Source organism: Carassius auratus, chromosome 20 (genome assembly GCF_003368295.1).
Source record: "Carassius auratus strain Wakin chromosome 20, ASM336829v1, whole genome shotgun sequence".
Lineage (NCBI taxonomy): Eukaryota > Metazoa > Chordata > Actinopteri > Cypriniformes > Cyprinidae > Carassius > Carassius auratus.
This window is the reverse complement of record NC_039262.1, coordinates 25908754-25925797: the sequence shown is the minus strand read 5'-3', so window position 1 is coordinate 25925797 and position 17044 is coordinate 25908754. Positions and strand designations below refer to the sequence as shown.

The 17044-nt window shown below is 36.7% G+C and overlaps 2 protein-coding genes across 12 annotated transcripts in view; both read right to left on the bottom strand.

The window, feature by feature from the left end:
* The window catches only part of myo6a (myosin VIa), a 53364-nt gene extending 52998 nt beyond the window's left edge, over window positions 1-366 (bottom strand). For all 9 annotated transcript variants that reach the window (XM_026291645.1, XM_026194958.1, XM_026194959.1 and 6 more), the window contains exon 1: window positions 246-366. The gene's annotated coding sequence lies outside the window, so the exon portion shown is untranslated. The remainder of the gene's footprint in view (window positions 1-245) is intronic.
* Window positions 367-6767: 6401 nt separating this feature from the next.
* The window catches only part of LOC113121294 (sentrin-specific protease 6-like), a 33182-nt gene continuing 22905 nt past the window's right edge, over window positions 6768-17044 (bottom strand). For all 3 annotated transcript variants that reach the window (XM_026291642.1, XM_026291643.1, XM_026291644.1), the window contains 11 exons: window positions 16749-16936; window positions 16524-16657; window positions 15127-15243; window positions 14878-15000; window positions 14689-14781; window positions 13054-13256; window positions 12899-12972; window positions 11440-11528; window positions 10419-10487; window positions 10069-10219; window positions 6768-7276 (listed from right to left, as the gene is read on the bottom strand). In XM_026291642.1, the coding sequence (XP_026147427.1) occupies window positions 7070-7276; window positions 10069-10219; window positions 10419-10487; window positions 11440-11528; window positions 12899-12972; window positions 13054-13256; window positions 14689-14781; window positions 14878-15000; window positions 15127-15243; window positions 16524-16657; window positions 16749-16936 (1448 nt within the window). In that variant the 3' untranslated portion in view covers window positions 6768-7069. The remainder of the gene's footprint in view (window positions 7277-10068; window positions 10220-10418; window positions 10488-11439; window positions 11529-12898; window positions 12973-13053; window positions 13257-14688; window positions 14782-14877; window positions 15001-15126; window positions 15244-16523; window positions 16658-16748; window positions 16937-17044) is intronic.

Here is a 17044-nt window from a genome sequence, read left to right as displayed (position 1 = left end):
GCCTTGACCATCAGGAACTGTTCACAGTGGTGTGACATAACAGAGGCATAAAAGCACTCGCTCACACTCACATGAACACAGCACAGAATACACTAGTGCTAGGATGACTTACTGTGTTTTGCCTCACAATGCTATATCGGCTATTTTTCGTTGTCAAAACTAACAATTATCCAATTTCCGCTTGCTTCCAAGGAACGAACAAAAAAAAAAAGCGAAAGCGAACATCATGCACCGACGAAACTCACCTCTGTCGCTCTCCGCCTGTGCAGTCCGTCGGTGAAGTGTGTAGGCATTCACATGAACTCAGTCCCGGTGTCCCGGATGCTGATCCTCTGTGACGTCACGCGCCTGCCTCCGCGGTGTGGGCTTCGTCCCGTGTGAGTTCACCTCCGCGAGGAAAAGGCTGTTGCTTAATGACACATACTGAATTTTCTGAGTATCTGACATTACAAATTATGTAAAATGGTAGGGCTTATGATCTTTAATGTCTTGTTTGTTGGTTGAAATTAATGGAAAACAGCGCACTCTAGTGTTTTCCCATTAAAAAAAGAAAGTTTTTTCAACTGCTTTCACACATTTTCAAAACTTTGCCTTTTTTCCCTAATCTTCAAATCCAAGAATTGCACACACAAAAATGCAGAATACCTGACATCTCTTGCGAAATGAAGCACTGCGTTCATAAGATCACAAACACATCTCAAAAGCAAACATTTATTGCCTTTCTTTGCAAACACCTTTGCCATAATATATTATTTTTGGTTATATCATATCATACCTGTCAAGTTTTGGATTTGAAAATAAGGGAAATTTTCCAGCGCCCATTGCGAGCAGTCCCACCACCCCAACAAAGCTCCAGTATCCCTTACATTTTAAGACAGGTGTTATAGCCCAAATTAAAACACAAAAGGGTATATATGAAGAGCATTTATTTAAAGGCTTATTTGCATATTTTCTGTTAATTTAACATTGATGTCTTTACATTTACATTTTATTTTAATTCCACACATTCTTTTCATTTCATATTGCTTTTCTTTAACAGTTTTTCTTTTCATTTCACATAACTTTTCTTTTACTCTTTTAGTGAGTTGTTGTACCAATTTGTTGCAGACTTTGCATTCTTTAAAAAAAGTAAATTCGCTGTCCCATTTATCACGGTATTTACACATGGGTTTTGGTTTTTTGGCAGGTGTGCCTTCACTCTCTATTGTAGCATCCATCATCCGTCTCTGTTTTTTCTTTTGTTGTTGTTGTTTTTCCCACGTTATAACTCATGTCATCTGACCTCACACACCCCTCGCGACAGGCTACTACAGGTGGGAGTAATCGCGAGACTAGTGACAGAGCTCAGATTGGGAATGTTTTTATTATTATTATTTTATTAATAACGCAGGTAAAAAAAAAAAAAAAAATACGGGAGATTTACGGGAAAATACTAATACGGGAGGACGGCGGGAAAGAAGGGTAAAATACGTGACTTTCCCGGCCAAAACGGGATACTTGACAGGTATGTATCATATACACACTTATTCCAAACCTAAAGCTCTTCTTTCATGAGCTCCTATGTACATTTACAGGGTCGGGATCAAGACACCTTATGCATAGAGAATTGTGTTTAATGTTTTGAGTGACATGTAAAGATTTTGTTTGTGAACAGTTGGGGAGAAAAAAAACGACTTGTAATAAATTGGGTGCATTTAATATTGCCTGTAAATGAAAAATAAGATCATCAAAACGTCCAAAGTAAATAGCCTACATAATCTTTCGATTTTATAAGTTATTATTATTTCATTTTTATATTTTACAAAAATGACAACATATAAAAACATGATGAAACAATTTAGGAATAATGGTGTATAGTGTAATCATGGTGCTCCTTCACGTGCACATCCTGGGGTTCAGATGAGGGACGCGTGTGAATCCATCAGTAATTGCTTGGGCCCCTGCCAGGGCTGGTGTGTGGCTGCAGGGGGGCAATATGGTAATAATGATAATGGAGAATAAAGGTCCTCTAGAAAGCACCTTATTATCCAATTACATAAACTGACTGAATTGAAGCTGCATCGTTGGTGTTGTTGTCTTTATTTAAACATTCAATGTTATGAAATAAATCATACCTTCTTATAAACTGATACTGAGTTTGGTGTTATTGGATTTCAGAGGTGTGTGTGTAGGGTATTCATCAGTAACAAACCCACAATTCACTTGTGGCACATCCATTCTGTGTACATCTCCAGTAGGGTGAATTCACGGAAATCATGTCATATACTGTAGATACATATTGTTTTTTTTTTTTTACTTTTGTTAACTTAAAGGTCCAGTGATAATATTTTAATTTACATGCAGTTCAAATGAAGTGTTATTTGAAAGATGCATACTGAGAAACATTTTGAGGTCATGAAGGGCCTTGATAAAATTCATTGTCATTTGTCATGTCTTAATTTTCAATAAAGCTTGTTACAACATTTTAGATGTGTATGTGTGTGTGTGTTTTAAATTCAAATAGAAGAAAATATATGTTATACAATATATGTAAATATATTTAAATATTAGATTTTGGACATATATTATTTTTAAATATATGTAAATATGTTTTTTGTTTTTCAGAAATATTTACATATATTTATTTCCTTATTACATTAAGATATCAGACTATGTAAAATATATTAATTAGCAATATATGTCCATATATTCATTTCTAATATTTGTTAATATATTACATTTCTGTACATGTAAATATATTACATTTATATAAATTTAAATATATTTTAAAACATTCAAATATTTAAACAAACATGTTTTATAGAATATATTCCCGTGTTCTCAAACTTTATGTAAACAAATTAAATCTCCACACATATAAATGTTTTCATTTTATATAGATTATAATTTGCCCCATAAAATACAAACAAAATTTGGACACTGAAAAAATCTCCATATAATGTAACTTAAAAAAAGAGTGACAATATAAATTGACTTATTAATATAATACGATACAAATCTTGCAAAGCAACCTTACAGAAAATTAAGTTTCTACAATATTTAGTAGTAGATTATCAGTAGTGACTCAGTTTGTGTGCATATGCAATTTTTTGAAAAATTTATACAAGACGTAGTCAACCAGAACATTATTAACAGCAATTATTATATGATGCAGTCACACTTGTAGCGATATTTGTTAGTTCTGTTTGTTGATTCAGGGTTAGCATCGTCTGAGGGTCAGCATCATCTCTTCTCTTCTCTTGTGACCATAGGAAGTGTGTTGGATTGTAGCGTGGTAGAAGGCTAGTTAGGTACGCAGGAGCTAAACCATAGGTAAGTGATGATAATTTGTAACTGATACGAAACTTAGTGCAGAAGAAAGTGTAGAATTAGGGTAATATGATCATATTTTCTTGATCTGGTAAGGACTCTTGCTGCTGCATTTTGGACTACCTGTAGCTTGTTTATTAAAGAAGCAGGACAACCACCTAGAAGTGCATTACAATAGTCCAGTCTAGAGGTCATAAATGCATGATTTGTTTTTGGGGGGGGGGGGGGGGGGGGGGTTGAAATGTTTTTCAAAAGACAAGTTGCTGTCTAATATTACACCCAGATTTTTGACTGTAGAGAAAGTAACAATAAATCTGTCTAGTTACAAGCTGTCTTATTTGAATTTAATAGGAGAAAATGATTGGTCATCCAATCTTTTACATTTTTAACACACTCTGTTAGCTTATATAATTTAGAGATTCAGCTGGTCTTGTTGAGATATATAGTTCATTATCATCAGCATAGCAGTGGAAACTAATACCGTATTTTCAATATTATTACCAAGGGGCAACATGTATATTGAAAATAGCAGAGGACCTAGGACAGATCCTTGTGGCACTCTATAGTCTACTGTTAATAAATGAGTTGTTTCACCATGGTTATAGTATGAACCAACAAAAAATTTGAATGCTTGTGATGTTTCCGCATATATATTAAAAATGATTATCCATCTGTAAGCATCCAGTGTCAAAACATTATGCACAAATATGCAATTCTTAGTAGGCATTCAAGATTTGCATTTAAACATTTAAGAACATTCATTAACCACTTACAATATAATTATAAAATATAAAATAAAAAAAATCACCCCCCTCACAGTTGTCACGAAGGGCAGAATTAGCTATATAGAGCTAAATATATTTTTTTTGTAACAGGCTATAACATTATAATTTTTTTCTGCTGTAAAGTTGGACATTTCAACATAGACTCCCTTTTGTAGCCAGCCTCCAGGAGCCAATCGGTGATCTGCAGTTTTAGTCAATTCCGTGTTGGTTTGAGAGGGAGTGGAAGGTTGCCGCTTGGTCTTACCTTAGACCTGCCCTGAGGGACTGTCATTAGTCCTCCATTGTTTCGCTGTCGGAACAAATGTAGACAAGAATGACCCCTTAGTTTCAGCCTCATACATCACGCCCACGGACCGCTGGCTAAACGTCTGATGCATATGGGACACAAACTCTTGAGGAGTGTCAAAGTCGTTATCAGACTGGTTGTATTCTACAGGATTTCCGCGAGACGTTGTGTCACATTCTTTAATGTTCCACCTGGAAACAAAGATACTGTGGCACCAAACCCCCTCACGAAAGAAGAAAGACATCGTGTTTACTACTGTGACAAACAGCACTTATCAGGATCAACTAAACGCTGGATTTTCAAAAGTATGTGAAACATTTAAAGTTTGTGCCATAGAATGTTTAAAAAACATTCAAGAGTTTTACAAACACCGGTCTGTTATTGTGGCCACATTTCCACGCCGCGAAACTTGACGATGAATGAAGCAAACTGTGATTGGTTGTTGGATATGTCCATCAAATGGACTCATGAGCAGGCCTTGGCCAATGAAAGCTGCCATGGATTCCAGACCTTCAGCCGTCAGTCTGAAGGTCTGGCTACGTGAGACTAATGACCCTAAGTGATGTTCTGTTGTTGGATGTAATAATGAACACAGCAGTCGTCATTTACTCCCGACATCTGAATTCACTGAAGACACAGTAGATTACATTTGTTTCTGAAGGGAATGCATCCCCGATCTACATAATCATTCGTGATCCAGCTTCACCAACAGAAGAATTGAGTGTAAGATTTTTTTTATTACGTTTTTTTTTTTTATCTTGAATCTTTGCAAATCGCCTTTCCTAATAATGTGCTAACTAGCAAGCTTCTTGATGAATGCGCTAAAGTAAACTCACTCAGAGAGTGGCTTGGAAGAGAGGGGCGGGGTCAGCAGAGCTCATTAACATTTAAAGGAAAATGCTACAAAACGGCTTGCTCTGAAAAGAGCTGTTTTTGAAAGAGTAAAAAAGGTGTTTTTTACATGGCCATTGAGAAATTTTAACCAAACTATGTTACAGACTTTTCATTAAAAAAATCATACCAACCTGTGGAAAATGGGCATCCCATGACCCCTTTAAGCCACATAATGAGACCGGTCTCATGAAAATGCATATAAATAGTACGCCAAATAAAAACACAAAATTGTGATATTGATAGGTAAAAATTTACTTTGTGTGTGTGCATATGATACGCATCAATCCCATCACAACTAATTCAATTTCTGTAAATTTCTACATATAAACAGTACGCCAAATCTAAACAAACTCATGCTATTGATACACACTTTCATGAGATCTGGTAGACATAATATACTTGCTATCACATGTGTTCTGTGAAAAAAATTCCTTTTGTCTTGATTTTTATGTTGAAGTGTTTCCTTTGCTGTATTTGTAGTCTTTTTGAATTTTTTGCCATTGATTATTCGGATTGTTCCAGTTTGTTACCCCCCTGTGCATTTACTATATACACCATGTGTTTCAGTTTTTGTTAGCTGGTTGCTGTCAAAAGACAAACACAAGGAACCCCCACAGAACACACGTTGCACTTGTGTATACAGCAATCTCTCAACTGCTTGATTGCTTGTATCATTGCAAAACGTTAACTATATTCTCTCCCAGCTCTAATCCGCTAAATGCAACTATAAGGATTTATTATAAACATTAACATCATGATTTTCTCTAAAGCTACTTTGAAACAATGTGTATTATGAAAAATATTATTCAGATATAATTGGACAACAACAATTAGGCTGGTGAGCGCTCATGAGCTACCAAGATGGCTTTCTCCAGGAATACTATCGTCCTCTTTGACTCTAACGGATGTTTTGTTGGCGCTACAGTCAGAACGTTGTCATTATAAAGGACGTCAACCACCATTTTAAATTAAATGGCAAGCTTCAGTTTTGGACTATATGGACACAAATACTTAGCAAAAATGAACTGATGCTTGTAAAATTGCTTCACAAGCTAAAGGCCGTTTGACATGACTCGGGTCATGGCTTCAACTCATCATGCAATGCTTGACTTCCACTGGCTACAAGTCTACAGCAGACAGGGTCAAAATCACTGAACTTTGAGCTTTTCATTACAATACCTGACCTTCTCCAGTGTATGCTTTATGAAACGTAAAATCATGTGAAAGTGCCTCGAGACCTCAAATGTTGTGAATCAGCTCAAATATGGAAACAAGATATTCACCACATTTTTTCACACTTCATATTGTTGTATTAGACTGTACCAAGACAAATGTGCACTCTTGAACAGCAGAACACTGAAAAACGATTTCTATCTTGTTGTTGATACAAAGTTTGCTTTGATACAGATTTTCACAAAAAAGAGGTATGAAGTGCTAACAGAATAATGAACAATACTGTTTTTAACCCTCTAGGCACATTAGAGTAAACCATCACTGATGAACACAAACTTTATTTTACAGATGGTGCAAAACTGAAATGACGAAGTGACCGTAAATGAGATGTGATACTCAAAAGGCAGCAAAGTGAAAGAAAAAAGCCTAGCTTATGTATATGTACCATTTATTCGATACAAATAAAAAAACAAAACGCTCTTCTTTTTAAATTTCAAAACTATAAGAGGGTCATAAGAAATAACGTCAGAGTTGTCCAGCAGCGTTCAATCACACAAGGCCCTGATTGGCTCTTAGTGTTTCTGAGTCCTGTGATGGAGAAAGCGTAGCAGCGTGGCGGAGCTCAGGAGCTGACTGGAGGGATGAGATCAGCTGACTCGAAGGTATCCTCACAGGGGCTGTGTGTCTGCTCACAGCTCTCCAGATTGAGCTGCTGCTGAGTCTGAAGCTTCAGAATGAGCTCCTTCATCTCGTCCCGCTTGGTTTTCATCCGTTGCTGGGGAAACCAATCCAATAAACTAATTGGGAGATGAAAGCTTGGAATTGGTTTCTGGGGAAAAAAAACAAATAAATTATTGCATTAGTTGCCAACTTAACAGTCAGTTCAGTTATATGAGGGTCACTAAAGTGTGTTCTTATGTTCTTTCATCAGCATTATTGTCTCTTCCTCTGAAGCAACTTCACTGCTGACAAGTCAAAGTGAGTGGAGAAAAATTTAATAAATAATGTACTACACAGCATTGTTGTAGAGCGGATTCATCTGTAGGACACTGCTTTGTTTAATCCATTATTTGAAAAAAATATATTATTCTACATTCTGCCCAATGTTGTCCTCCAAATGATGTGCAATTTGAAGTGATTGAAAACAAGTATAGTGAATGTATCATTGTCGGCTATGAGCAACTGATCATTGTGTGAAATAAATAGGGGTTGCAATTTAAACTGACTGCTTTACCATTTGAAAGTAATTACTTGTTACTTTTCAAATGTTAGACCTTCATTAAAAGTTAAACTAGTAATGCTTTAGTAAAATGTACAAAGAATTATTGTGCTTCATCTATTTGATGTGAATACTGTATGCATGCCATCACTTTTTTAACAGAAATTTTCTGTCAGGATGAGCCTTTATGCAAAATAGAAATGTGTGACTTTCTTACATTTACAGAGAAGGATGCAAGTGTAAAATGCAAGCTAATGTGCTGAGGAAAACAAGCCTCAAAAGCAAGAACCAACACATGCATCCATCATATTAAACTCCATGCTCTTTCAAAGTGCTTCACGTTAAGGACATCTTGTGTTATTTACTTTTTCCCGCAACTTCACGGGTGTAAAGTAGTTTAGCTGACAGATGTTTTCCATGTACAGAGTACAACCAATAATCAAATTTGTTGTCAGTTTTCTTCTTTACTAGTTGTTGCAGCCCTGTACTGTTGAATTACTGATTTTGATCAGCTGACACACTTTCCATGTGTGCAGAGCTATTATGAACAGAAATTGTAATAAATTCAATGGTGGTCTCCATTCAGATTAATGCTATGTTTACATGACAACAGTGTAGTCAAAAAATGGAAAAGTTTGTCCCTTGCATTTAATTTTTTTTTTTTTATGTATACACGACAGCGTTTTCAAAATGATTTGTGTTTAAACTTCCACTTAAATGGCCCAAAACGCCGTATTACATATGCCAGACCAGTAGTTGGCGCTGTCATATTGTTAGTAAACAGTACCTGAGTGAAGTGATGATTATATATTGAATAAGATGCGTCGCCGATGTTGTTTGTAAAATAGATGAAGTAAATCAACACCTTCCTGAAGAAGCGTTAGCAAACTCTTGATCAGCAACAACAGTACCATGTACTTGTACCATGTTTGTTCAAAGATTCCCGTTTTGGGTGTTTACACAGAAAAAACAACAGTGCCTTTTTCAAAAACTTCATTGCGTAAACAGTCAAAAAACATAAAACCTTTTTTTTGGCTGAAAACATTGTGTAAACGGCCCCTATGGTTACTGGTTCCTTTAACGACTCTTTTTTTTTTATATATCTTGGTTCAAAAAACAACAACACTTCTGCCAAAATTCTTATATCAGTTAAGATAACTCCTAAAAAACTGTGCTAATGCAAAAAAAAAAAAAAGCTTTTAACTTTTTTAATTATTATTATTATTAATATTATTATTATTTCACAGCCCATGATAGCTGCACTTGACAGCTGGCGACAGACACTGTTTTATGAAAATTCTGGTAACACTTTAGTTTAGGGACCAATTCTCACTATTAACTAGCATGCATATTACTAACATATTGGCTGTTTATTAGTACTTATAAAGCACATATTAGTGTCTTATTCTGGATGACCATATGTTAGATCAATTAAACCTACCCAATACATAAATGTAACAACTATCTTACTATTGCTACAAGCAGCAAATCAGGGGATTATTGTGGCATCGTGGTTCATAGAAAAGGTCTGAAATTTTCATTTTCGTCATCCTAAAAATTGGTCATGCTCAGAAGCCTTGCACACAGAGTCTGATGCCTATTAATCCATAGAAAAAATATTAGCTAAATCTTCAAGTCTTCAAGCAGCGAGGTTGATTTTGTGGTCCTCTCGCGTCTTAAAAAAAGAAAAATAAAGGACATATTGGTTGCATCTAATCCTGATATATAGAGAGTTGGGACGGTTCCATCTCCTTATTAAGTAGAAGAGAGATCATCACGGGTGATTTTAAGTTCACTTTCAGGATGTCAGTGGCTCAGTTTGATGTTTTGCTAGCGATACTAGAGCCACATATTAAAAAGGAAGACCCCCAAATTCTGTGAAATCAGTGTGCAAGGATCTTTACGGTGCTTTGTGCAGCGAGCTGAGGTGGACAATCGCCATTCTGGATTTTGTTGTTATCTCGAATGGTGGCTATAAATTGTCAAAACATCCCTTAAAAATGCTTGCTACGGATGCTAAAAATGCTGAAAATGTAACCCGATCAATTTTTTTTTTTTTAATGATGGACAAAAGTTTAGGCAGTGTGTAAAAGTGATTGACACAAAGTGAAGTCATATGTATTTTTCAATTTATGCAAAGATTTCGGACTCATTGTGCAATAGCCTTTAGAATTGGTCCAAAATCTAAAGTGAGACCTGAATTACCTATTGGCTTAAATGTGAAACTATTACACTGCAATGTCATTTATCTTTACCAGGATGTCTGGGATGTGTTTCAACGAAAGTGTAGAAAATGAGGAAGCTCTGGCAGTTTTTTTTAATCTTTCAGACTCTATTCTGGGGGATCTAGAATATGTCGTCCAGTCCACTATTAGATATACAATTCCCATGAGTCCTCTTACCTCAAAGAAGCTCTCCACATACTGCAGCACATAAACTCCACAATCACTGAAGTTATCCTGCTGGGGCACACGAGGACTCGAGCCCTTCATCACATCCTTCCCAAAACTCCTCTTGGAGCCTTTCTTTACCTCCCACTCCACCTCTAGATACCTGCACAAACACCAGGACAAACACTCACTAGCATACATGCAAACTTACAGCCACTCTCGTTATTGTTTAAAAACTCATGCGAACTGTCCATTATTATCACTGAAAAATACATAAGTGCATGCAAAAATACCTGCGATCAGAAAATCATTTTAAATTAAAGGTTTTATTTTTACTCGTCTGTGTCAGAGCAATAACTTACTCGCGTAATGTTTTCACCACAGTCGACCTGGTTGGTCCACGCAGGGAGTCCATGATCAGAATACAAGGCCTGAGGATTTTAATAACATGACAACGAGTGCTGAAAAATAGGAACTGTATTGGAACAATTTACAATAAACAAATAAATTACATTTTGTGTCATCCATACTTTGAGATCATGTAAGCAAGTTGGGCTGTACAGTAAAATAGATTTGCATATCATTAACTATCAGTAACTGTGGAAGTTCAGACCATGGCGCTGGATGAGCTGACTCAGATGAAGCACATAGTTTAAGAACAGAAGTGGACCTAGGACAGAACCTTGAGGCACTGAAAGTGACAGAATGAGATTTGGATTTATCAGTGCTAATGAACTGTTGCCTGTCTAAGAAATATGAACCCAGCCACTGTAAGACAGTATTAGTAATGCCAATCTCCAACAAACGAGATAGATCTGCAGTACAGAATGGCAAACAGTATCAAAAGCTGCACTCAGGTCTAAAAGAACCAGAAAGAAGCAAGAAGGAGGTCGTTTACTACTCTTAGAAGAGCGGTTTCTGTACTATGGTGAGGTAAAAATCCAATGATTCTGTGATTCAAGTGAGTCTGTAATTGTTTGGCGAATACTTTTTTTAGGACCTTTGGGTAAGTAATTGATCACAAAATTTTCAAATGGAGGTGGGCTCTCTGTATAGTTTACAGCATTAGTTGGGAGAGATTTTTTCTTAAAACTTTAATAAAACTAAATTATTGGCATCAGTATCAGCAGATATAATTCTGAATGACCGTCTGTACTGGCTGAGAAATGTCTTAACGGTGCTTCTCAAGTTTAAACTCTTCTGTAGCTTTCAACTGGTAAACAAACAGGGTTAATATCAGGTCATCAAAGCTAACGTGTAAATTAAAAAGTATTTATCTGATTTGATGTAACTGATTCACTCTGTTCAAAAATGTTATATTGAATCAAAATATTTCATAATGAATTAGCTATACAAAGTTATTTGAGGAATATTTGCTCTTACTGTTTGCAGATGGTGGGTTTGGATGTCAACTCGGCTTTGTCAAAGCTCCCACACTCATCGACCAAACTGTCATCTTCACTACATTCGTCCTGAAAACCGAGAAAGCAACATGTAAAAGAGACAGACAAAACTCCCAAAAATCATCCAAACATTACATTTCTTGACAAAATCTAATACACACACTACACCATAATAGTAAGTAGCTGACCAAAGTGCTGAACAGAGTATAAAAAAAAAAACAATAATTATAAATAAATATAAAATAAGAATAAAACAACATAGAAGACAATATACTAAAAACACAGAACTAAGATTAGATTAAAATGCCTGGGAGAAAAGATATGTTTTCAGCCTCTTTTTAAAAATTAGAATAGAAGGTGCTAGACGAATATCCAGTGGCAGCTGATTCCATAAGCGAGGGGCAGCAACTGAAAAAGCTCTGTCACCCTTGGTTTTTAAACGTGATCGAGGGACATATAAAAGATACTGATCAGCAGACCTTAAGGATCTACTAGATGAATGTGGGATAATACGAACTTTTAAATAAGAGGGGGCTTGATCATTAAGAGCTTTAAAAACAAACAAATAACTTTAAACTGAATTCTGAAATGGACTGGGAGCCAATGGAGCGATGTTAGGATCAGGGTGACATGGTCAAATTTCTTTGCTCTGGTTAGCATCCTTGCAGCTCATTTTGAATCATCTGGAGGCGAGAAATGGTTAACTTAAGAAAGGCCCAAATAAAAGCATGAATGACCTTCTCCAAATCTTGAAACGAACAAGAATGATTTAAGTTTAGAAATAATCCGTAGTTGATAAAAACTATTTTTAACAACCAAATGTATTTTCTTGGTTAAGCATAATTCAGAGTCCAAGATGACACCTAGGTTCCTGACCTGAGAAGAAACTGAGGGGAAATGATTGCCAAGTTCCTTAATAAGCCCGTTTCTCAATTTGGGGGGACCAAAAACAATAATGTAAACAAATAAACACAATGTTGGAAACAATGTTTTTTTTTTTAACCTAAAATAGTTCCATTGTTGCCGTGTCACAAGCAGTTTGCATGTGTAACCTTTTTATTTACATTTAAGCATGTAAAGTACCATTCAAAATTTTGTGGTCAATTTGTTTTAATGTTGTTAAAAGCCTCATCAATTCTGAATTTTCAGCATCATTACAGTCTCCAGTGACAGCTGGTCCTTCAGAAATCATTCTAATATGCTGATTTGCTGCTTAAGAATTGTTTTATTATTATTATCAATGTTGAAAACAGTTGTGCCGCTTAACAGTTGTCATTTTCTCTTAGAATTCCATGCAGAATAGAAAATTCCAAAGAACAGAATTTATTTAAATTATAAATCTTTTCTAGCACTGCACAGATAAAATACATCCCTACAATATAAGCTCACTTCGATGGCTACATGACAAAAGTCAACTTAGCCAAACTGAAGCAACTTACCTGACATGAACTTTGGTCATCTGAGTGTTGGGAGTCATCTGTCCCATAACACTCGATTATTCGGTGTAAACCATCTAGAATATAAGACAAGCGGAAATCAAGCAGTGACACAGCAGCAGTCTGCATTTAATCACTCATGTGGCTCACGTACTGACCTGTGTACTGCTGCTGTCTGTTCACATCAGCCTCAGATCTGTGTGAGACGGCCGTGTGCTGCCTGACGCCATCCAGCTCATCCGAACCTCCATCAGTGGGTGGGCTGGTGGACACAAGAGTTTGAGGCTGGTACAGTGGGTTTGGCTCAACATGAGCCTTCTCCAGACCCGGAAAACAGATTATAGCAAGATACCAGTGTGCACTAGATGGACACAGAAAGACAGATCAGGAGACTCATTATAAAAACATGACACTACACACCACTTCAGCAGCTGATTTAATATGAATCACAAGAAGGACAGTTTGAAGGACAGTTTGACATGTTAGTGTAAAACAACTAGTCAAATGAATTCAATCTTTTCCCCTGAACCATACAGAAGTTGATTTCATAACTGATTTTCCTATTATCTGAGCATTTGCAGTACAACATTCAAGTTATTAAGAAACCACAAGTTTTTAAATAACACTATCTGATACTACAGGCAACACCCTTCCCTAAACCACAGAAGACACCCGATGAAAGACTTTGTAATTCAAACGAAAGTCTTGACAGTGCAATGAAAGACATTCCCATGCATTCTCCTTAAGGGTGGGCGATATGACCATTTTTATCACAATAATGACTTTTAATCATAATATAGTTATTTCTGCTTTTAATAAGGCTTTTATGATATCAAAGTTTTTGCTGCAATAGAATTTTCAGAACTCTTGTCAATTTTCACACTCTGTGTCAATATCACACAAAAAAAGGTAACTAATTACAAGCAACAGGACAATAAAAACCAACAATATAAATTAATTTAAAAAAAAAGTAAGTTTCTTATTATTAAAGTTACAAAAGTGATTCAGTCAAGAGCAGTGAGAGGTTTTCTCAGACAGACAGGAGGAATAACAGGCAGCTTCCCCTTTAAAGGTACAGTAGGTGATTGTCTTCAGAAACAGTTTTTGTTATGCTGGTTGAATGTCTCTTCACATAGCAATCATTAAGTTAAGTGGTCTAAATGTATTTATCTGTATGTTTATATTCTGTGGAAGGTGCAGGACCAAGAAATGTTCGTCCAATCAAAACGCTCAGTCTAAGCACTTTAATCCTCTTTCCTTCCTGCCTTTCAACATGTGTATCTGCATTCATCTGCGCACCCTGTTCACGCAGACAGAAAACATCATCATCGCGTTCACGCACGCTGTGCAGACAGAGCTAGAATGGCAGACAAACCCAATCCTCCTTCCTGGTATTGTAGTACTTTTAACGTTTTTAAGTTTACATACACTTAAGACCTAAATGACTGTTTTTCTGAGGATACTTGCAAAGATGGGCATGTTCATTCATATGTGTATTGAACCATTCAAGGCCAAAAAAGCAACAAAAATACTTGTGCCTTATGAGCAGCGGATTCAAATCTCACAGACAGCAATATTGTTTGCATTTGAGCGGCTTAAACAGCAATGCTCAAAAATGTGTGCAAACGATACATTTTCGTGACCACAGCACATCACAACTTGGCATGGGTGCATAACCGTGACAAATTTCTACCGGTTAATCGTGTCTACCGCCGTATATATCACCCAGCCCTATTATGGCCAATTCCTCACGTGATCGATGGATAAATGGAGATAAATAAACAGCATCTTACGACTCATTGATGGGCACAAAGATGAAGTCTTTCTGGAAGAGATCCACGTGACGTGTCCATGTCTTCACTCTGTTGTGCTTCCTCTTCTGTATGCTGAAACACATCACAAAGTCACGTCTCAAATGGATCTCAGCACAGTAACTGAGCTCCAAGGAAATGTGAATCTTTGAGATGACGACGTGAGCTCACGGTAAGTTGGACGTGTCGACGGTGTTTCTCCGCTCTCTCTGATTGAGTCTCTTATAGAAGAACGAGCTAAACACGTGACTGCGGATAGCATCTTCCTTCTTTAACTTCTCCAAAAACAGATATCTAGGAGCACACAGTACACGATTATCAGATCAGAATTTATGCCCACTCACAAAATGAGGTTTAGAATTTTTTTTTTTTTTATATCTGGTCACAACAATTAAAATTGAGTGAAATAAAGATAATGACTTTAAATAGAAGTCGATGATGACGTCGTTGAGAAACTCTCCGTCATTCAGACAGTGGAGGTCCTCATTGGTTACAGAGATTCCTCTTTTAGCAGGCGGCGGGGGGTAAACCAGCAACCTACAGAAACAAACAAAAACAACACCAACCAAATGTATGGAATATTTTATTTCCTGATTTTTTTTCTACTGGCCATCTCTACATCAGCTAAAATTTACGATGGCCTCTCAAAATTGTCAATGGCTCACAACAAAAAAAGCATAATTTTTATTGTTTTTCACCCATTCAACCTTGTATTGTAATAAATGTTAATGTTTTATAAACGTTAATGTCCTGAATTTTTAAATATGCAAGACTTCAAAACATGCAAATGCTAAAGTTTTGTGATGATGCACTATATACTGCATACTGAGGTTGTTGGAAATGATCGATGCGTTGCGATTATTTTCAATGAAAAAAAATAGTTGGTTGTTGATTGGAGAAGTCATGCAGAAAGAAGTCTGTCATCTTCACTACGAAATCAAATAAAGACATTTTGATTAAACGTTTTTTTTTTTGCTGAAATTAAATGTTGAAACCAGAGAAGATAGTAAGTAGGAAGTGAACATTTGACCAACTGGCCTGATTAAAGGTACATGTTGTAGGACCAGCCACTAGAGGGCGCACTACCAAAACAATAACAATCGCGTGGTTTGTTGACGCTAAGAAGGAGCGTGGAATGATGGGATTTGTTGTCTTCTACCAAACCGCTGACGGCCATCAATCAGACGGAAAGATAAATCATGGATTTGTCGCGAGTTCAACGATCTGCCCGAGTAGATTACATATAAAGTCAATGCAAAGATGCGATCCGACGATGGATCAGATGCGTCCTCGCGCGGGTCTAGATGCGATGCCCCGCATTTGGCGTGTATGCCCCATAACACTTATCTTGTTGATCGTTATAATAGCATACGTTTTCTGTAAAGATACGAATCAAAACAACTCACCAGTCGAGTATAACACAAGCGAGATCATCACCTATTTCTAGCTGAAGTTTGTCGCGAAGCTACTTCCGCATTTGTCCATGACACTGTTGTCATGTGGTTTCTACGTCAGTAAAGGCGGTAACAAACGGTAACTAACGTCATTGACAGGTGACTGCACTGCCCCGTGTCACTGTTTATAATGGGAATTTTCTCATGATTTACAAGTAGTCGAAAACATTAGTAATCAGCTGGACAAAATATATAACACTAGCCTAGTGGTTTTTGGATATTTTACTTCAAATATCTTACAAATTGTACCTTTATGCTACAATTTTTAAAAAAATAATAATTCACTGTGCCAAATCATAAAAAAAAATTAAAACAAATGTGCCATGTGACACATGAAGATACAGCTGATGTGTTGGGTCTTACTTTATGATAGGACCAGTGAAGGTTGGCTGGAGCTCTGTCATCTCATCGTCCTCTTCACAGTACTCCTGGAGCCGAGCAGACATGCGTGTTCGCACACCTGTCGATGCACAAGGTGCAGCTCGAACTCCTTTAACCTGAGGTGAAGGACAAACATTGGCTCCTTTCATACAGGAGAATAAAACACATCAAGTCATAATTATCATGACTGAGCGCAACATAAATCACCTTTTCTTTGTCTATGGAGGCTTTATTGTACTCAAGCAGTCGACTGTTGGCCTCTTCAAAACTGATCATCTTGGGGAAATCTGACAGATTGTTGTTTCTGCCGATTTCAGCAAGGATATCCTCCAGAATCATCTCCTCTTGCAATGACGGGCCACTCTCGAATATCAATACAATATACTTCTCATCATCTGGAGAGCATCAACAAAAAAGAAAGGAGTAAGATGTTCAAGTTCAAATACAACCAATAAAATAACCAACAGAACCAAAAGAAATCAAGAGCATAAAGTCCTCCAGAA